Consider the following 20,247-nt stretch of genomic DNA (forward strand, 5'->3'; position numbering starts at 1 on the left):
TGCTTAGATGTAGGGCTTGGGTATGTACCGAGCAACACTTGAGCAGATTTGAACATACAAATAGTTAGAAATAGGAGTTATTTAATTCCCTGCAATTTTAAGTTAAGCCCTTGCCTTTTCTGTGTGTTTTGGCTTTTTTCTTGCTGCCACAAACCCTACACCATCATGTGGCAACAAGTGGTGAGGTCTCACCCCTTCTCTCCCACTGGGTGGAAAAGTATGTATTTGGCAGCTTTTGCTCCTAGGAGAAAAGAAAGGTGAATGTGGGAAATCCCCAGATTTAGAGTGAGCCACTGCAGTTTCTAAAGCTCATCACCCTGGAGGTGGAACAACATAAAACATGGTTGACCTACAGAACTACTAGGTGATTTTTAGAATCGTTGATAAATGCTCGTGTATCTTCTTCCCTCTCCTGAATATGCCCACAAGTCCTCCACTCTCTTAGGAATCTCCCTTCATTCCTTTCTGTCCCATACATACGGATCTTGGAGGAAGTCAAACAAGGTTTTCATAGAAATGAAAATAGGTCTAATTTGTGTGAAATTGCATCATTTATCTATTGCCTCTTACTGTCTCTTAGAGCAGCAGTATAAACAGAGGACAATAAGCTTACAAAAGCATCCATGGTAAAAATGATGCAGTATACAAGTACAAATGGCAGATGAAAAGCAAACAGGAAAGCTAGCCCAGCATCAGAATAGACCTCTTCAGGATTTGAGAGTCTGCACAAATGCATGTGGGAAAGAAGAGAGAGGTTAGGATTAGGAGGTAGCATCTGGCAAGTATCTGTCTACATTTATACAACAATGTGACAATCTGAAAGAAGCTTCATTTTAAAGAAAATCTTATATACTGAGTTGACAAAATAGCCTATAAAAATCAAGTTTTCTTATTCTGAAAGAAGTTGCTTGAACCATGCCTTAAAGGTTTGTAAGAAATGACTGTGCATTTCACACAGCCAGGCTCCACAGACTATTGGCTAATAAGAACCATAGCACCTTCTAAACCTTCTTCTAATTTCTGGTAACTTCCTTCTACCTGCCATCTTTCTTTTAATTTTTTACTTGTTGAATACAAGTTTCCAAACAGCACTGACCGAGTCCAGATCTACAGGATCACTTCAGAAGTGAAATTAGATTTGCTACCAGCAAGACAAGAAAACAAAATTAGGTAGTCATTTAAAAAAACAGAGGTGGATAAAGTCCAAATACAAGTCTGTGCAGCAGTCTCTTAATCATCAAATCAATGCCTTTCATTAACAGAACAGAGAATAATAGTCTTTTCTGAAGCTTCTTAAAGTGCCTGCAAGTTACTGCAACAGAGATCGTGCTTACACTGAAGCCTAATGCCTTTGATGGTATTAATAAATGTTCAGAATCACCCAGCATACATCAATTTAAGTAATTCAAATCAGAATAACCCATTTCAAATCAGTTGTGGCAACCAGGTTTCTGTAATGTCAGCTTGGTCATCAAGTCTAGCATGGATCCAAACACTATTACTTTATCTATCATTAACTCAAAACATCACAGATCAGTAGAAGCCAACATATATCAAAGCCTCAATAAAATAAACTCCACATCAAGCAAAGTGACACAGTTTCTATTAACTTTTGCAGTGAATATACATGTTTGAATTGACTCTTCGCAATACTAAAACCACCCTCCACAACTCACTACGCATGCTGATGAACATCCAAGGTTCACTCTCACCCTGATCCTAGGGAGAAAATTACGTTGTGAGGGGTCTTGTTCTGGCAGGAAGCTGGGGTTTTGCAGGGATGTTAGAACAGATTTGTTATGGACATACCTAAGGGGGAAAAAAACAAAACAAAACAAAAAGCCAACAAACCCAACAACTCCAATCTAAAAAATATTTAGTCATATATTAAGGCTGTACAATTAATAGCAGAAGAAAAATGAAAACACTTCAAAAGCACTCTTAACTTGGTTGCTTCATACATTCAGTACTGGTTTTGGCTCAGATTATACACACTGCATTAATAAAGATGAGTAAATTTCTAGCTTGGCATTAAGCATTTAAGCCTTTGAAATACAAATCTTCCAAAGGATAATTTTCATTTCTTCATGATATAACATGCAATCAAAATTAACTCCATATATTTACACCTATCATTTTAAAGAATGCTTTAATGCTAGCACACTTTGAATTAAAGCCTTTCAATAAATACAGGAAGAAGTAACACAGAGTTTTGCAGATGGGTTTTATGACTTCTTTTTAGGCCTAAAAGTTATGATTACAGTCAATTTTTGAAATAAAGTACCACATGTAGCTGGTGGAAAAAGCACAGAGATTATTTAAGTAGTTGTCAATATGTTCATCTTTGAGTATTGCCAAATTTTCAAAAGCCTAGGTCTTCCAAATTATACTATTCATACTTGCATATTACATGCATGCATTAAAATTTTGCTTTGAAATACATTTTGGCCAGCGTTTCAAACCACAGATTGCAAGATATCTTAAATGTCATGTATGACTTGGTCAGCATTTTTCTACACCTTCTTCATGGTAACAACTTTGAAAAAAGATTCAGATCTCAGATTTTGGTCTCAAATGTATAAAAACCTGCTTTAAAAATCTCTCAAATTCAAAGGTCCTATGTGTTTAAGGAAATACTCAGAACAGGTATGAGGTCAAAATAACTTTTCCATAAAGAGTTTTTCTTTCAAAAAAGTTTCTTTTAAACAGAAACGTAACTAAAGCAAAATGGATGACATCAGAGTTTACTTTTCTAATATTCGTACCAGTTTTTCAACTTCTGTACTAGGATTCATGTATGCAAGTATAATGCAGAAGATAATGTAATTACAACTCATTCATTTTGTAGCCAAATCAGTGTTAAACAGGCTAATGTGTGAAAGCTAGATAAAAGTTGCACCTTATAAAACCAAAGCAGATGTTTTAACTTATAGTTTTAATATAGCAATCAAAGAAAATTCCAAATACTGTACAGTGAAGTGTAGTATAGTACACTATATACTGTTATAATACACTATTGTTACATTACAGATTAAAAAAATCAAATATAATTAGTACAGCAATCACAAATAGAACAAACCAAACTGTGCTGGATAACAGCCAGTACTGTGAAGATGGTATAGTTTCTATGCTAATTTATTTTTAATTCAACATGTAAAGCACTTACTGTTTAAAAAGATTTGTTTTCTAAATATATACACTATTTTAATTCTTATTTATACATTTTAAATAGCATTCCCTCCTAAAAGTGCACTCTTTCACTTCTTGGCAATAATCCTCATTAAACGTAAAATAACTCTGAAAATACCACTCTTGTTTCAACCTTTTATTGCTCAACCGCAGGCATAAGGGCTCAGAGGGAATCCTGCATTCTAAAGATCTTAAGCAACTTCTTCAATTTTAAGAAGCTAAACTGATATCCACAAGCAAAACAAAGAAACCACTTACTGTTGTGGTTTTTTTTTTTTTTTTTTTAACAGAATTATCAACTTCATATTATTATTATTTCACAAAAGCATGTAGATTCTGCTATTTGAAAATGGGAGCCAAACAAATGAAGAGATAACAGTGGCATCTTCTTAAATCATTCATTTTTCATACATTTCAGATTGAGCATCGCTCTCCCAATTGTAAGCATACTATGAATTTTATTAGCTGGCATTTTCAGCGCATTGAAAAAGTAGCAAGCAACTCTGCTAACCTTGTGACAGTGACAATAGATTCTACTTTTTGAAAGACTGTAAATGAAGCATTTTGGTCTTTAAAGTATGCCTGTTGTATCCCGAATATATTTATGTGATTTCATTTGAAAAGCTATTTATTTTCCCTCACTGAAATGCAAACAATTACAAACAGCAGTATCAAGAAGTCAACCTTACTAAGCAGCCAGCCATTTGAAGTAGTAAAAATCTTGCATTTGCCTGGAAAACTGATCTGTTCTCCTGAGGTTTCCCATATGCTCATCAGCAATCTAGTTAATTCTCCCTTTTTTTTTTTTTTTTTGTACTGGGCCTGTATTTTCAGTAATCATCTCCCATTTAGGTTATACATACTAAGCCATAGTAAAATTTATGATTTTCAAATAATTTAAGTCGTCTTTGCCATGAGACACTGTGTAGAAGGTGGTTGGCCCTTAGACAAGAAAGTAATCAAGGCAGTTACTCAAATAATTTAGAACCACAGCCTAAGTCCAGAGGCAATTCAGTAGTAAGAAGTTGGGGGTTGTTGAGAAAGGGACACTCTTTATGCCATTTGAGAAGTCCTATTGAAAGGGCTTCACATCCACAATGAGTCAATGTCTTCCCTGCCCTTGTACCCCACCACCATTTTCCTGACTCTAACAGGGAAATCCAATAAGCACACGGGTGCTCCTACGACAGGCACACAGATTTGCCTCAACTTACATTTGCACCCACTGCTAGCAATCAAATGAAACATCTGTTCAAACTTACACTTCAGTGTTCTTTATTTCACTTCTCCTGTACAGTTACACATCTCACCGGCATGTAGATGTTTAGCTTCACCTGAGAGTATCAAAAGCCGTCTTTCTCAAAACCACTGATATTTAAATGCATGAGAAAGCTACCTGAAATAAGAACACTGCAAAGAAATATGCACAATCCTGCTTTACACCAGAGGAATTCACATCAGTGGATCTTGTGATTTTGACACCATTTTACCATTCCTTTTTGAGACCATTTTGTTTTAGGAACTGGAGAGTTCTGATCTACATGACTTGAGTGGACCCGAGATGACACTAAGGGTGAGTCAAACAGAGCTATTATCTGTGTCTTTTTCAATTTAGATAAGGAGGAAAATGTCAAATTACTGATGAAATGGGAAGTGTGCCAAAATTAAACCAAGCCTTCCTCTTGACACAGTAAAAGGCACACAAACTTCTGTGGTCGTACCAGAAAGGCATGAAAGAAGTAAGCAACTTCTCTTGAAATAAGGATGATGTGCAATAAATATTTCAATTTATTTCAAACTTAAAATTCTCTCATATACACTGCCCATATTTTTTTCAGCCAAGGAAGACTTTTTCTAAAGAAAAGGTTAAAAATGTCTAAGTGATAGTTAACTTGTCTAAAATGGAAGAGATCCAGGAGATTCCTGCCCCTCAGCCTCTCCTGACTTAAACTCCTTCCCAGGAACATGCCACTGCTATATGTTTCTAAACCTCACACTGTGACAAAGCACAAGCCTCTACTCAACATTTTCTATACAGAAGTAGCCTTCAGACAGCTAGACTGATTCGTGGGAGACAATGTTTTCAGAAGTCATGGCAAGCTTCCAGCTGCTGCATGTGCATCCTGTTTCTCATTGAATAAGCCCTGCCAGTTAATCAGTGCATCAGCAAGGTCAGTTCTGGTGAGCCAAATTACTTCATACATTCCAAGCTTCCAAATTGCTAACTTACAGGTTAGCAATTTGAGATCTTAAAATTTTTCATTTATTTGTGAAGAGGTGATTCTTATTTTTTACCTATAAGTAGTGTACTAAATCATAAAATATTTATTCCCTCTACATAAGAAGTTAACCAACAGAGGCATTTTAATTTACTTTGACAAAATGGGGGCTATTCTTTAAGTGACTTGCTTCAGTTAATTTTTACATACAAAAATAAATCCTTCCTCATGGGACATTTTATCATACTAATGCTTAGAACTGTTTAAGTGATTAGAAATGTAAAAAGTGAGGAGACTTTTCTGAATACAAACATATACAATACAAACAACATTTGTGAACTGGTAAAAACCCACATGTGCACAAACACAGACTTCAATATTTAAATGCTCTTAATTCCTTTGAAGCTGTATTAACATCTTTCATCCATTCAATGTAATTTTACCATTAGAGGAAGCAACAATAGTGCACTTAAATATGACTATGAAGATAGGAAGCAAAAGTGCAGTATCAGATACACATTCCATCCTTAGGGAGCAAGCACAATGGCTGCTTCTCAAGAACTAGCACTGCAAGTCTGATGAACACGCTACTTAAGTGGATACCAGCTATATTACCACTGATGCAGGGAAATCTGCATCACAAACTGAAGTGAGGCTAATAGAGGTGGGCAGTCTTTATAGACACTGAAACAGCATGTATTCCTTGTTTCCATGGAGTAAACAGTGAGCTTCCAAAAGCTCAATTATCACTGAACACTTTAGGATAAGGTATGTTAGAGAGTCATTTCCTTCCAATAAATTGTTAATTTGCTCTGAAGAGGACAGCCGTTATTTAATTTTTGCCATTACTAACCAATGCTAGTAATCAAAGTCTTTTAAAAGAAATGGATTTGCCATTGAACATTTGTTGTTTCTGGCAATCGCCAACTCCTTCTCTCCTGTAGTTGTATTAAAAGTTGTACAACATCTGACCAGCTCGGTATTTGGGAGAAAATAAAAACATGCTATCACTTACTAACAGAGCACCAAAATGGTTGTGTTGGCTCAGACAGCCATGCATAACCACACCACATTCACTTTATCTTCATCATACACTAAGTAGCCTTTTTTCTAACTTGCTTAAACTGACAATATGCAGAAATTAGAGAGTTTATTAGTTACACTTATTCCAAGATTTCTGACAAGCGTATACAGCTGTATGAATGAAAAAGTTTTTAAATTGGAGGAAGTGCCAGCACAATGTAATTAAAGTACTGTATATGCTGCATTATCAAATTTAGCATAAGTTTAGTTTCAGTTGTTTTTTGAAATGTATGTGTAATTCATGTTTATAGTGTATTTTTGAGTGGATTTAAGTACCTGGGACAGGATTAACTTTGTCATGTTTCTAGTTTTGCCTGTTCTAGCCTTTCCAGTAACCTTAAACTAGCATGGTAAGAACCTTGCATGGGCTTAAATTTTAAGACTTTTAAGGAATTAAAAATTACAAAGAATTTTCAAGAACCCACATTTACAGCAGATATTCATCTCAGTGCATTTCCTAATAACTAATTTACAGGTAACAGAGCCAGCCTGGGCAGCAGTATGGTAATATTGAAAGCTATTGCCAATCACACACTTGCTTATCATGCACTGAATAAGATGATATAATCTTTGACATACATACAAGATTTAATAACTAATCACTTTGTGTGGCCCAGCCAATAAACATTACATTTGAACAGTAATTTCTTCTACCCTTATTAGATTTTAACCTATCAAGAGTGATCCATTGGCTCAGTTGCATTAGTGATTCCTGCATCTTGGCTATCCATCTCCTCAAGCTCCTCAACAGAATTTCCCTTTTGTGCTTTAGACCTTGCAGGGAATGTTGTTCCCACAGAATTCACCATGTTACCATCAGCTGATTCAGTATTCAAGTGTTCAGTACCACCTGGTGCAGAAAACGATTCGGGTAAGCCAGCCTGAAAGCTCCCAGTTTTAGCAGTTGAACTCACTGCCTCTACTTTTCTTTGAGATAGATCAACTGATGCTGACTGCTCTGTATTCTGATCCCGCAAATGTCTATCCATTGAAGCCTGAATAGAAGAGACCATTTCCTGCAACTTTTTTCTCTGTGCCTCAATCAAAGTGGGGTCAAGCTGCCTGCTGTCTCTCATTGTCACAACTCCCGGAGCAATTCGGATAAGCTCACTGTTACCAGAAGCAGCTGTGAATACAGAAGGCTCAATTTTAGCAGAAGGACTGAAGTCCGTTTCTGTGCTATGCTTTCTTAAAAGTGGTGTTTCCCTGGCTCTTTGATCATGTTGTTGACTACTAGATGCAGTTCCTAGGGAATGGCCCTTTCCTTGAAATGCAGTTATGTTATGTAGCTGTTCAGATTTCTTTTTCACTACTCCACCACTACCCAGCTTCAGCATTCCATGAGAAGGACTTGCTTCCCTGCTTCTTGAAGTAGCTTCTGCTCGCACTTGACTTAAGGCCTCTTTAACCAACTCTTCAACATCAGGACCAATAGGAAAGTGCCCAGCAGCATCCACACACAGCTCTAATCTGTCTTCTGCTGCATTGTACACAAAGTTTTTACCAGGCAGATGTGGAAAAGTACAGTGCTTGCCATCAGCCAAACCTATAAAGACAGAAAAAGTTATTTGAAGTGCTAACATATTTTAAGGCATGCTCTGAATACACAGTAATTATTGTATTTAAACTTACTGCATCAAGTATGTAAAAACAAACACACTGAGACTTACTACTGTGGGAGAAAAACAATTTAGGCTTGTATGCCATATGATAGCAATCACAGTATACCCCTAAGATGCTGCTGCCTTCTATGATGATTCTAATGAAGAGACAGGACTGTAGTATTACTAGGTAAAATAACCACCTTGCTGGGACTTACAGTTCTAATACAACAGAAGTTGAAGAAATAGTATATGCTTGCAGTAACAAAAAGCAAGCCAAATCCCATCACTACCACCACCACCCCCTGCCCCAAAACCACCCAAAACCAAACAAACAATCAAAAAAACCCCCCAGAAAACTGTCAAGGAGCACATTTCAAATCACTGCCTATCTGGAGAAGTACTATTTAAGACCACTTCCATACTAGTTAGAATTGTAGTAGGATTTCAGGGTGTACAACTGCTGCTAAGTCTGAGGAATTTCAAATTTGCTATTTGCCGCCTTCTCAAAGTGGAAGTGTTGCTAGATAAACTGAAGTGTTTCAAGTTTACGATGTTTAGTAGTCCTGGAGATTATAACTATTAACCTTTACAAAACAAACATGAGGGATAATATTCATTGTCCCACTTACAATTTGACTGATCTGCTAAAATTGAGAGTTCACTAGACAAATTTAAGTTCTGAAGCTGCTCTGTGTCAAAAATGGGCAACATTTGGTTTTCCAGTTTATCATCCTAAAATACAAAATAACTCTTTCAACTCTGCCCCATATAGGTTGTGGTAAAAGCAGTGAGGTATCACTTTAGTGACGATGGCTTTCTGTGAGTTAAAAGCTCTCTGCAGATGAAAACTTGGCTGCAACAACTCTCTTCAGTTCTATCAGCTATGCAAGAGAGCTACAATAAAAAAAACCACTATTTAAAAAGTACCAGGAATAGGTAAATTAATTGGATTTTTCTTCATATTCTCTTACAATTCTTGAAGAAAAACACTTGAAATTATGCAGAAGGGAAGAGACACAACAAGCAAATCCTATTTCTGCGTTATCAAATACAATGGAGTTAAAACAAGTATTCTGGGCATCAATGAAAAAGGTCACTCAAATAATTTGAAATGTTATTAAACTGTTTTTATGCTGATGAATCAACTGACCAATCTCACTCATCCTCCACAGCTTCTGATTCACACACTTTTACAGTTGCAGAGCATCTATACCCGAGATTTTATTCCAAGAACTTCAAACACATAGCTTCTTTCTTTACATATCCATGGGAACCAATAAGCAAACAGCCAAAACACGCACGGAACAAAATTTAACCCCAAACACCTATCCCTCTAATGTAGCCTGAAGAATGTATTGTAACTACATAATTTACCAGCGCAACCTTCATTTGCAAAAGAGAGAGCTGTAACAGCTCCTATGATAGACCAAAACTACCTCTGAAATTGCAATCCTGAAATCTCAAAATAAGATCTTAAAAAAGATCTACTAAATCAAATTTCAATTGATTAGTACCTATTTCATGTGTAGTACCTACACATGACAGAAAGCTTTGTTCCAAATGTCCAGTATAATAGTTGCATTATTACATCAACTAAAACATTACAAATAGGTAAGGAGCTTCTTTAAGTGAAAAATAGTTAGATTGTTGCACACTGTAATTGTTTAATCTGGAAATTTAGTAGTTCATAAAACGTTAAAATCATACAAGTATGTTAATGCTGAAATAGTAATTCTACGTACCAAGGTAGTGTACCTGCACACACAGAAATGCAATAATGTTCAAATATAGAAGAGCATTTCCCACAGCCTTAGTTCTTACATTGTCAGTTGGCAAAAATGACTTTTAAGTCAGGCGTTTTCTGTGAGTTAATGACCAGCTGGGTTAAAATCCCTTGGATTCATTTCAGGTTCTCAACTCTGGCTAGTCATTAATCAGTCCAAAATGTCCTTTCCATCAGGCACTGTTTAAGCTAATTCACTTGCCACAAACAATACACCAGTCTTTACTGTACAAGCATAGTAAAAGAAAGAAAACTAAAAGGAAACAGATCTGCTATAAGACACTTGCATGCTAATTCTATTACCCAGGCTAATAATTCAGTGAGAGGTAGCGGGCATTGAGTATACCACGCATTTTAATTACTGCAAACAGAACAGAAATTACATGGTAAAATACCTGTTTCCAGAAATAATCAAGATTAAGTTAAGGTTGATAAAACTGCCTAAGAAGAAATCAAACAGTAAGAAAGCAGCAAAGGAATCATTATTATAGAAGAAACCACCAGAGCTAAACTATGAATGCAAAGACTTCCATAAGAAAATAAACTTTAAATGAGAGAAAATAACTGACTAGTACTTTCTTCTCTAAAGAAACAGATGTTATTCTTTGTAGGCAGTATTTGTAAAGCTGTCTAAAAATCAAATATACTCTAACTACTTGCTTGGTTATTCTGCACATAGTCCAAGATGTGACATTTATCAATGCAAGAAGGGGATGGATAGCTTTGCTTTTGAACAACAATCTTAGGAATATGAAAGACAGATTTAACCAACCATTTAAATTTAAAACATGCAGTACCCCTGTATAAAATATCTACTAAGAAGCACACTAGAAAAATGAACTGCTTATCCAGTAAGTGTTTTAAAGTATAACAGGAATGGGTCCTATGATCTTCTCTTTGTTTGATCTTTCGGGGGGGGGGGGAACCAACACCAATCAATTGACTTATTGAAGTTGTTTGTACAGTTCAGGAAGTTTAAATGGAGATGTATGGTTGTAGACAAAATTTCAGAAAGGAAGAGATTTAAGTTGAATGAACTAGTCTTAGTCAGATTCCCCAGTCTTAGGCTCTCTGAGGAAGCATAAGGAGTTCTACAATATTATGAAAATGAAAATGTACCATAGTAATAAAATAAAAATATATTTATGCTTACAAGTGACTCAATACCTATTTACAATTTGAGAGACCTGAAAACAGAGGAAGGAAGGGATAAAAACAAAACCAAAAAATACCTGTGGTTTTCTTCATTATGCTGTAGAATACTCCACCCTGCTGAAACAATTGAGGAAGCCCCTTTGCATAAGACCAAACATCTTCTCCTGTAAAAATCAAACACAATCGTTAGAATTAAACAGTCATATTTTAACATTATAGACAATGGCTGAAAATGTAACTCCTTGAATTAAAAGCTGAATCCTCACTCTCTTCTATGCAATTAAGAATTTGAATTCTTATTGAAAATTTACAGAACAGGAGCCCAGGACATTGAGAAACTTTCAGGAAAACATACCATCATCTGCAGTCAAATATCCTACATGTTCTAGTACAAAGGTTCCCAAATATGATTTGATGCAAGCTGCAGCTCCTGGTTCTTTGCCAGGCCCTACGCATGAGTCTCCATTCCCCTCCTACCATGCTTTCAACATAAAACTAGGAAATGACTAACACACTTCCAAAATTCAAGCACATACCCTTGCACATTAAAACATCAATTCTATATCCCTACACCTTGTCTAAAATCAGATCTCAATTTCACAGCTGCCATACAGCACACTTTATACTGTAGCTGAGATACAAACGTCCACACAGGCAGCTGCATAGAAGCTCTGTCTGTACCTTGCCTTTCTTGAGAGAAACAAAATACCAACCGTGAGGCCCCAGCAGTTCTGTGTAACTGACATTTTTCAAAGATGCCAAAAATGGCATTGAAATATGACAACTTTAAATGCCACTGAGAGGGAAAAAAGAAAAAAAACTAGACTATGTAAGAAAAGGAATATAAAGAACAGAAAAATTGGGTTACAATGACAGAATATCAGTGACCTAACAGCACCTGCTAAATCAGTTAATTTTTTAAAAATCTGCATTTTTACCTATACCCTTTTCCTCATTTTGCTAACCACTTACCTGCTTCAGAGAAGTGATGTGTGAGGTAGCTGTCAAAGTAGTGCAAACAAAAAGTACTGATAAATTCCATTCTCCTGATGCAGAAACAACTACTATGCATATATATTTTCAGAAAAAAATTGCTTTTCCCACTTTATATCAAACATTCAAGGAACATACTGAGATACTTTAAACAGAAATTTCACCCTTCTTTAGGCATCAAAATCTCAATAACGATGTATCTCAATTTTCTATTAAAATTGGAGACTGTAAATCATCAACTAAAGTTAACTGGATGCACTTACTACTTGGAATAGAGATAGCTGGAATGTGTGAGGCTGTAAAATACTACCCACCAATATTTCTTCGCTTGCTGTTAAGAGCAAAATAAAAGTAAAAAGTTATTTTTAATAGCTTCCACATACTGAATATAGGGCACATCTAAATCCCTCCTTGCATTTCTTTACTACGTATCCCACAAGGTAACTGTGGCTACTCTCCTATCCCACCCACCTCAGGTGAGAAAATGTTTCACCCTCGTGACCGTGGCATTATGTGCTACATTATGCTTTGACACCCTTCAAGCCACCCTCCGACTTTTCTGTTTCCCTTCCCCGACACGGACTCTGTACGCTCCCCTGCTCGTCTGTCCCCCCAGCAGAAGGATTCCATCGCTCACCTCTCCACTTCAGGTGTTATTCAAGTCCCCATTCACTATAAAAAGGTACAGTGCATCTTCATTGTGTTTTGTCTTTAGACATTTTTAAGACAGGAGACGTACATATCTGACTCATTTTAAATGCATTCCCTTGAACCATATGCACTCTGGTTCATTGTATTCATTTGCACATCAAGCTCACAGACTTGGCCTTCACCTCCTAGCAAGAACATCCAAGTAAAACGAACTACTCATCTTTCTTATTTTCCATCCTGAAGAAGGAGGTCTTGTCTTTTGACTTTATCCTGATAACTCCTCTCTACTCACTTGCTAATAAATTTGAAGCTCCTCTCCAGCTCTCACTGACCCACTAAAAAAAAATAATTAAAAAAAAATTAAAAGGAGCATTCTCTTTTCCTCCCCCCTATTGCCACTGCTTTCCCTCTTCTTCAACCAGCTGTATGGAGGGAGGACAATTACTGCTGATAACACTCTCTCTCACATTTTTGCTGTTTCAAAGGGCGTTCACAGCTACCCCGCATCCCTATTCTCATTTACATTTTGAAATACACATCCCTATACACAATGGCTCCAGAGCATCACTGCTGTGGCTCTTCATTTTCCCCCAAGCAGCAGCAAGCTGAAGTCTTCCTGATGGTTTAAATACTGCCCACAGGAATCAAAATCACCACAACACTGATAAGTAATGGAATACAGTTGTCTACTGAAGCCTGGGGAGGCCCCAGCCAGCAGCCACACAGTGGCTGACTCCATACTAAGGACTCCCATACTGCTGCATCTAGCAAGCCATTCTTATTTGAAGGATTCCCTTCCACAAGACAATGACCAGGCTTTTAGAAGAAGCCCAGTTTTACACATTAGTGGCATTCTCCAAGGAAAGATTCCCTGTTCACTCCAGGCATGATTTTTCAAGCCTTGCACCAGAGAAGCATCGTTGTTTAGATAGCCTTTTATGCAACACTAACAAGGACTACATGCAGAAAAGTAGGGAGAGCAGGGCTTACAAAACAAAAGCATCAGCCACTGCAAGAAATACAAATTAACAATGCTGTTTTGATAAAGAGATCTCAGATTGGAACACCAAAAAACCCCACAATTACAACTGGACTTTCCCAGATCAGAGGAACTACTGTGTGTGATTCAACTAAACTACGTTTGAGGTTTGCACATTTTTGTTGCTAGTTGGGTTTTACTGTTTGTTTTGGTTATGTTTACCATGGGAGTAAGATGTTTATAGGTCACAAGTTAATTTGGGTGATCATTTAGTTAGATTAAAAACTCCCTCAAGACACGACGTTTATCAAAGAGATGACATTCTTCGCACTATTCCCACTCCAGTACACATTCCCACATTCCCGCAGCCCCACAACATTAAGGTATGGCAATAAATTAAGACTATCCTACCCACAAGCATGCCTCATACACTGCTGAAAAAGAGCAGGTACAGACTAACCTACCCCAGCGGAAGCCCAAGATCATCACTTTGTACAGCAGAGAAGACACACAGAAGCACAAAACAAATCAAAAACTCAGTTGATAAACATAGGTCACAGGGAACTACAGTTAGCTTAAAAACAAGCTGTTTAAATCCAAGCAAATCCTGGTATCAATTAATACATTTAATTTAAACCTGGCTATTTTGATTTCTTGTGCACTGACAAATTCATCAATGCAAAACAAACCCATCAAAACAGATTCATACGTGGCTTGCATGTATCCAGAGTGCTTCTGCATGGGTGTATATAAAATCAGTTTTAAAAAAATAATGTTTTAACTATATTAATGTAAAATTAAAAGTCCTTTAGTCATTTCCTTATAGAATTCTATATTTTGAGCTAAACAAAAGTCAGGGAGAAAACATTTTATACGTGATTTTTTGTAAAGCTAAGTAGTCCAGAAGTTACAGAATCTAATTTCCCAAGGCTTATTTTTAAGTTTTACACATAAAAATGAAATAACATGGTCTAAAATTTTAATAAGTTAACTAGCTGAGACCAGAAAAGAAAAATTCTAGTAACTGAAATATGAAAGAAGCATCAAGTCAGCCTACAAGAGACCCTGTATGAAAGAAAAGCTTTTAAGCATCCAGAATGAATAGTTATAGATGTTTGAAGACACACTTTCACTATGAGCATTGGGGGGGAAAAAAAAAGCTCTCTGGGCCAGACATGCTTTGCTATTTCAATAGCATCTCCCCTCTACACAGTCTAATCTGACTGTATTAGATGAATGCTTTTAGCAGAACAAAGTTACAGCAAGAGCATGCAGGATAAGCTGACTCTCAGAACTTTGCATCGCTGGTTTTTAGCAGTACAGAAACGTAACTCAGAAACACTGAGGCTTCTTGTCCCAGAAAGGCTGAATATACCACCTTGAGGAACTGCCACGCCAATACCCTTAAGAAAGTGCAAGGACTTAAGAAGTTTCTTGCAGTTTGCTTCCCCATTGAAAAAATCACAATTGTAAGTAGTCAACTGTCTAGAGTTTTTCCACAAGTATCTTTGAAGGAAAATGAAGCCCTGATGAGAAAAGTGATTATATAAAAATAGCATCTTATTCAGTAGCTGCATAAGTTGTTATAACTGGTTGGTTTATCATTTGCTGACACTTTGACTTCTATTAGTAATGCAAAATGGATGCAGTCAGAGAAGGGTGAGATAAATTATCTTCTAACCTGTGCTTCAAAAGCAGAGTCTAACAGCAATGAGAGCCAAAGACAAAAATGGATTCTTGAATACAAGATCAGCTCACAGTTTATAGATAAATACTTGTAAAAAAAAAAAAAAAAAAAGAAAGAAACACCCTAATGCTGAAGTCACTGAGATACTTTTAAAGCACCTCAGAGTTTTTTGTAAGCCAATAACTACATTTTCAGGAGTATTTCCTGAAAACAGGAAAGCACTCTTTTAAGCTTCATCTCAACATTAAGACAGCTTTTAAACCTAACCTTTTCCTGCACTTTGGAACTGCAGTGTAAATGTCAGTGTGACGAGGTGGCTAGTGATTCAGCACGCTATCTTGCAAGAGACATGGGAGTCAACAATCAGCCTTGGAAAAGAATCAAAGTTCTGCATGATGAACTTCCGACATACCACTCTGTGATTATGTAATAGTTTCGTTTCTAAAACATCACATGCTTTAGCCACACCAAATCCCTCCAGCAAAAGAGAAGGCTCCCACAAAAAAACCTGTAAACATTACTATTCAACTGGTTCATAGAGCTAAATGTATGATAATTACTGTTCTACTTCCTGCCAGTAAGCAGCAAGAACTGTGAAACCTGATGAAGAAAGTACACAAGTGAAGGTCCAAGTCTCCTGAGTCCAAATATGAAAATAAAAGCCACAGGCACCTGGGAAAAGTCCTTTCGTCTTGAATTATTAACAGTGAGTCAGATTTACAAGACTGATGATTTATAAGCATAGCTTTGCAAACCTATGTCCACCTTTGGGATTCAAAGCTGTGTTTAGCTTCTTTCAGTTTCTCCTCTGCTTACATTCTGGAAGAATACTTTTCACAGCTTTTTAAAAAGACCAGCCCTTCACTTAAAAATTAGCAGATTAGCTAAGGATACAATGTTGTGTTGATTTGCTTAAACCAACACAATGCCCTGTGGAGAGAAATGCCAGGACTTTATCCTACTACAAAGGTGACAATTTGGTCCTCGAAGTTCTAATGAGCAGACATTCAGCGTCCCCTTCGCACCTCTGCTCTGAATTTATTTTCTGAAACCTGAGGGAGATGTAGGAAAAAAAGAGCATGTGGCTCACACACATACATATCAGATGTGTGCCTAATGAGAGACAGGAAAAACAAATAGAGAGACAGATAGAAGAGAAAATGCAACAACTTCTAAACAGCAATTTTAAAAAGAGGACTTTATAGCAAAGAAAGAACAAGTATCTCATATACACATTTCTAAAAGTCACAACACTCAACAAATCACTGACAGCACGTTAAATGTTCTTCTAATAGAGGCATAAAGGAACTAACCTTCTCTGTGGTTAGAGAAAAGAAAAAAGAAAAAACAAAAAACCAAAGAGATGTATGTAACTACAGTTGTAAAATGTTATCTTCTACTTAAAAATACAATTTTTAAGTATATTGAAGTCAGCCTTACCCATTAGTGTTGCTAGAAGACAGAGAGAATACATCTCCTTATCGACTTGCTCTTGCAGTTCCTTCGATGAGATTTTACTAGTCACAGCTACATCTTCATGCTTCACAGCATGGGCCGAGTGTGCTGAAGCAGACTGCCTGCCTTCCTCCTTACCTTTCAGGATTTCTATCGCAATCCTGTCACCATGCTGCAAAGGAACAGGCTCATTTTCCATGCCTTCTTTGGGAGGCAGAAGCTCTTTAGGAGGAAAGCCATAGCGAATACATTGCAAATAGGGAGGAATATTAAATTCTCTCGCTATGCTTTCCTGTAGTTCCAAGAAGGTGGTAGTGCACTTCAGGGTAAGCATTGACTGCCTCCCATCATTTGTGGTTATTCGAATTTTCTTTTCTTTTGTAGATGTTGGAGAATACGGGGTTTTTGTTGGTGTAGCAGGTGCAGATGATGGCCCCTCACGAACAGCCCCAGGAGAAGCAGTCCTAGGTTGCCCCTTATGCTCTTGTTTCAATTTTTCACTTTTCCGTTTTTGCATTACAGAAGCCTGGTCTGCAATGTTCTGCTGAATAGTTCTTTCAGCCTTGCTCATATTCAACTCCTCCTTATGCAAAGTTTTTGTCTTCTGTCCAGTCAAAATAATTTTGGTTGGAAGTTGTGACTCTAACTCTTGTCCTTGCTGTACATCATCAGCTCTTTGGGCATGAGCACCATCGATATTTACAGGGGTATAATCATCAGGGTTCTTTTTGGCAGTTTGATGCAATATTGTGTTGACAACTTTCTGAACAAGAATCTCACTACCAAATTCACCAGGGAAGTGCTTGGTCACAAGTTTCATGGCGACGTCATATACATTGCTGTTCAGAGATGTGTCACTTTCATACTGGAACCAGTAGACTGTCTCTCTCACCACTCTTCCACCCCACTCTAGAGTAATAGGAAAAGCTTCAGGGAGATTATCATATTCTTTACCTTCCCAGTAGTGCTTGAATCCACAGCCACATTTGCCACCTGTAGACCTAGTATTAGTTCTGTCTCCATCCAAATATGAAACAGATCCATCTTCTCTGACACGGCGCACTGAGTTACCATGACACCAGTTACAAGCAGTCAAACTACTCAGGCTATAGTCTGGTACCAGCACATCCTTTGTGGGGTTGTAAGAACACACCAAACTGTTCAGGGGAAAACTGTAATTTTTGTCAGGCCTTAGTTGGCCATGGGTACTTTTTGCCAGGTTATAGAGTTTCCCCCCAGGAGCCAGCCACTCCGGAGGAACATGGTGCTCTGAAAGGGCCCCGCAGATGAGGCACCTGTGAAGGCGGTTGTCCATCACTGCTTTTTTGGCAGCTGCAGTGACTTCTTCAGGCTGGACTCCTATTACACCAGTCCTTCTGTAGAAATACTGATGTACATCAGCTACAAGACTGGGATGGATACCGTGTTTACTCATGAAAACCTCCTCCATTGCAGCAACGAGCCTCATCAAGTACTTATCTTGCAGACTTCTGTCTCCTCCAATAACACAACCACCATCCTCCTCTAACTTGATGTACTTTTTGATGAGGTCTTGAGGAACTCCCCAGGCTTTAGGAAGTAGCTTCCTAGGCAGTTTAGGTAAAGCAGCACCTTTTATTCCAACTAGAGGAATATAATGGTTACGTCCTGAGCTACTCCATGCAATGCAGATCGGCTTGTTCAACATGCCATCTTTTCCCATGCATTTTTCTAGAGGTACCAGACCAGGGAGGAACGTCGCTGAATAATCTCCGGAGCTTCGCATTCCGCTCAAGGAGTCTAACAGGATGATAGGCCGGTGAAGCACGTTGGCCAGACCAAAGATGTGAATATTCCTAAGGCCCATTGGCACACCTTCTGGAGGAACAAACAAAGGGTCACATTCGTTGATAATGTCCTCCCACTCTGCTGCATCAATAAAATCATGGAAAAGCGCCTTGTAGTGACTCAGATTCTCCTCAAAATGCTTCTTTAGATTCTCTCGCAGAGCATGCCAGAACAGTTCCCTGCCCACAAGTGCCCGCGAGACTGCGTGGACAAGGCAGTGGCCATCTCCATCCACATGGACAGGAATGAGGCACTCCTGACTGTTGTTGGCCTTCTTGATGTCTTCCAGGGTGTCGTGCAGGTAGATGAGGCTGCCAGAGCGGTCCTTTCCATAACCGATGGTTTCAACGTGCTCCGGCTCAATGAGGAAGGCGCGGTCACCCAAGAGGGAGCAGTCAAAGATGTCTCCCTGGTTCATCTCTGTGAGGAGCTTGGCTTTGCCAGTTTGCTTATCCATACCGTAGCGGGCCAGGATGGGGGCCAGGAGCTTGCAGTGGTAGTTGGAGAGGCCCATGACTTTGACGAGCTCGGTGTTCCTGCGGGGCGGGCCGGCGCCGCTAACACCCAGCAGCGCGTTTCGCAGCAGGTTGTGCAGCACCAGGTCGGGGTCCGTCACCTCCTCCACGGCCAGGAGCTGCCGCTGCTCGTGGCGCTGCCCGCAGTCCGTGCACTCGATGCTGCCGCTGCTCTGCGGCCCGTGGGCCGGGAAGAAGAGCCGCGCCTGGCATTTGGGGTCGGGGCAGGTGCCCGAGAAGATGCGCCGGTCCCGCTTCTTGGAGGCGGCCGGAGGCGGCGGCTGCGGCTGCTGCTGAGGAGACGGCGGTGGCGGCGGCGGCGGCTGTTGCTGCTGCTGAGGCTGAGACATCGCTCTGCTCTGGCCGGGCTTCACCCCCACCCGCGCTCCGCCGCCCTCACAGGCTCATCCCCTGCGCCCCGGCTAGCGTCCGGCGCCTGACAGATTCCGGCGCCTGACAGATGCCGCCACCGGTGCCGTCCGCCAACCGCCCATCCACCGAGCGCCCTCCCGCTGCCGCCGCTGCTTCTCGCCCCCACCCCCGCCTGCCCCCCCCGGCAAACGCGGAAGCCGCCGGCGCCGCCGCTTACTGCCTCTTCGCTGCCTTAGCCGTTGCCCGCAACGCAACGGCCTCTCGCACTTCCACGCCAACGGCGCAGGCGCGGCGCCGCAGGGGCACTCGGGAACGGTAGTCTTTGCCGCCGCGAAGGCCCGGCGTGGGGAAGGGAGCGGGGAGTGCGCGAAGACTACAGGGACCGTGATGCCAGGCGGCAGAGGGAGGGCGGGGGCGGGGCGAGCCGGGCCGGCTGCACCGCCCCGCGGGGTTTCTGGGAAGTGTAGTCTTCCCCCGGCTGGGCCGCGGAGGAGGGGAGCCGAGAGGGACACACTTAGGGCGCTTTGCAGGCGCTTGTTGCGCTTCCTGTTTCAGGGTGTGGGGGAAGGGCAGGCTGCTGTGTTTAAGGTGACACCCCCACATATATATTCCTCTTCTGTCACCCCCGCGGCGTGAACGCTGAAGCAAGGCTCCCTCCCGTGTCACCTGTCCCTCGGGGCAGGCAGCCGGGGAAGGAGGTTGCTCCCGCTGCCTGAAGCCGAGGCGCTGGGTGCT

General features: G+C 39.7%; 1 protein-coding gene across 1 annotated transcript; it reads right to left on the minus strand.

Annotated features, from left to right (window-relative positions):
* Positions 1-2,918: 2,918 nt before the first annotated feature.
* VCPIP1 (valosin containing protein interacting protein 1) lies at positions 2,919-19,677 on the minus strand. Its single transcript, XM_075494763.1, has 3 exons — positions 16,784-19,677; positions 11,111-11,197; positions 2,919-8,037 (listed from the first exon to the last, which is right to left on the minus strand). Exons 1-3 carry the CDS (start codon positions 19,488-19,490, stop codon positions 7,166-7,168), a joined length of 3,666 nt encoding a protein of 1,221 aa, XP_075350878.1. The 5' UTR covers positions 19,491-19,677; the 3' UTR covers positions 2,919-7,165.
* Between the last annotated feature and the right edge of the window lie 570 nt (positions 19,678-20,247).

This window comes from Mycteria americana, chromosome 2 (genome assembly GCF_035582795.1).
Source record: "Mycteria americana isolate JAX WOST 10 ecotype Jacksonville Zoo and Gardens chromosome 2, USCA_MyAme_1.0, whole genome shotgun sequence".
In the NCBI taxonomy this organism is placed as follows: domain Eukaryota; kingdom Metazoa; phylum Chordata; class Aves; order Ciconiiformes; family Ciconiidae; genus Mycteria; species Mycteria americana.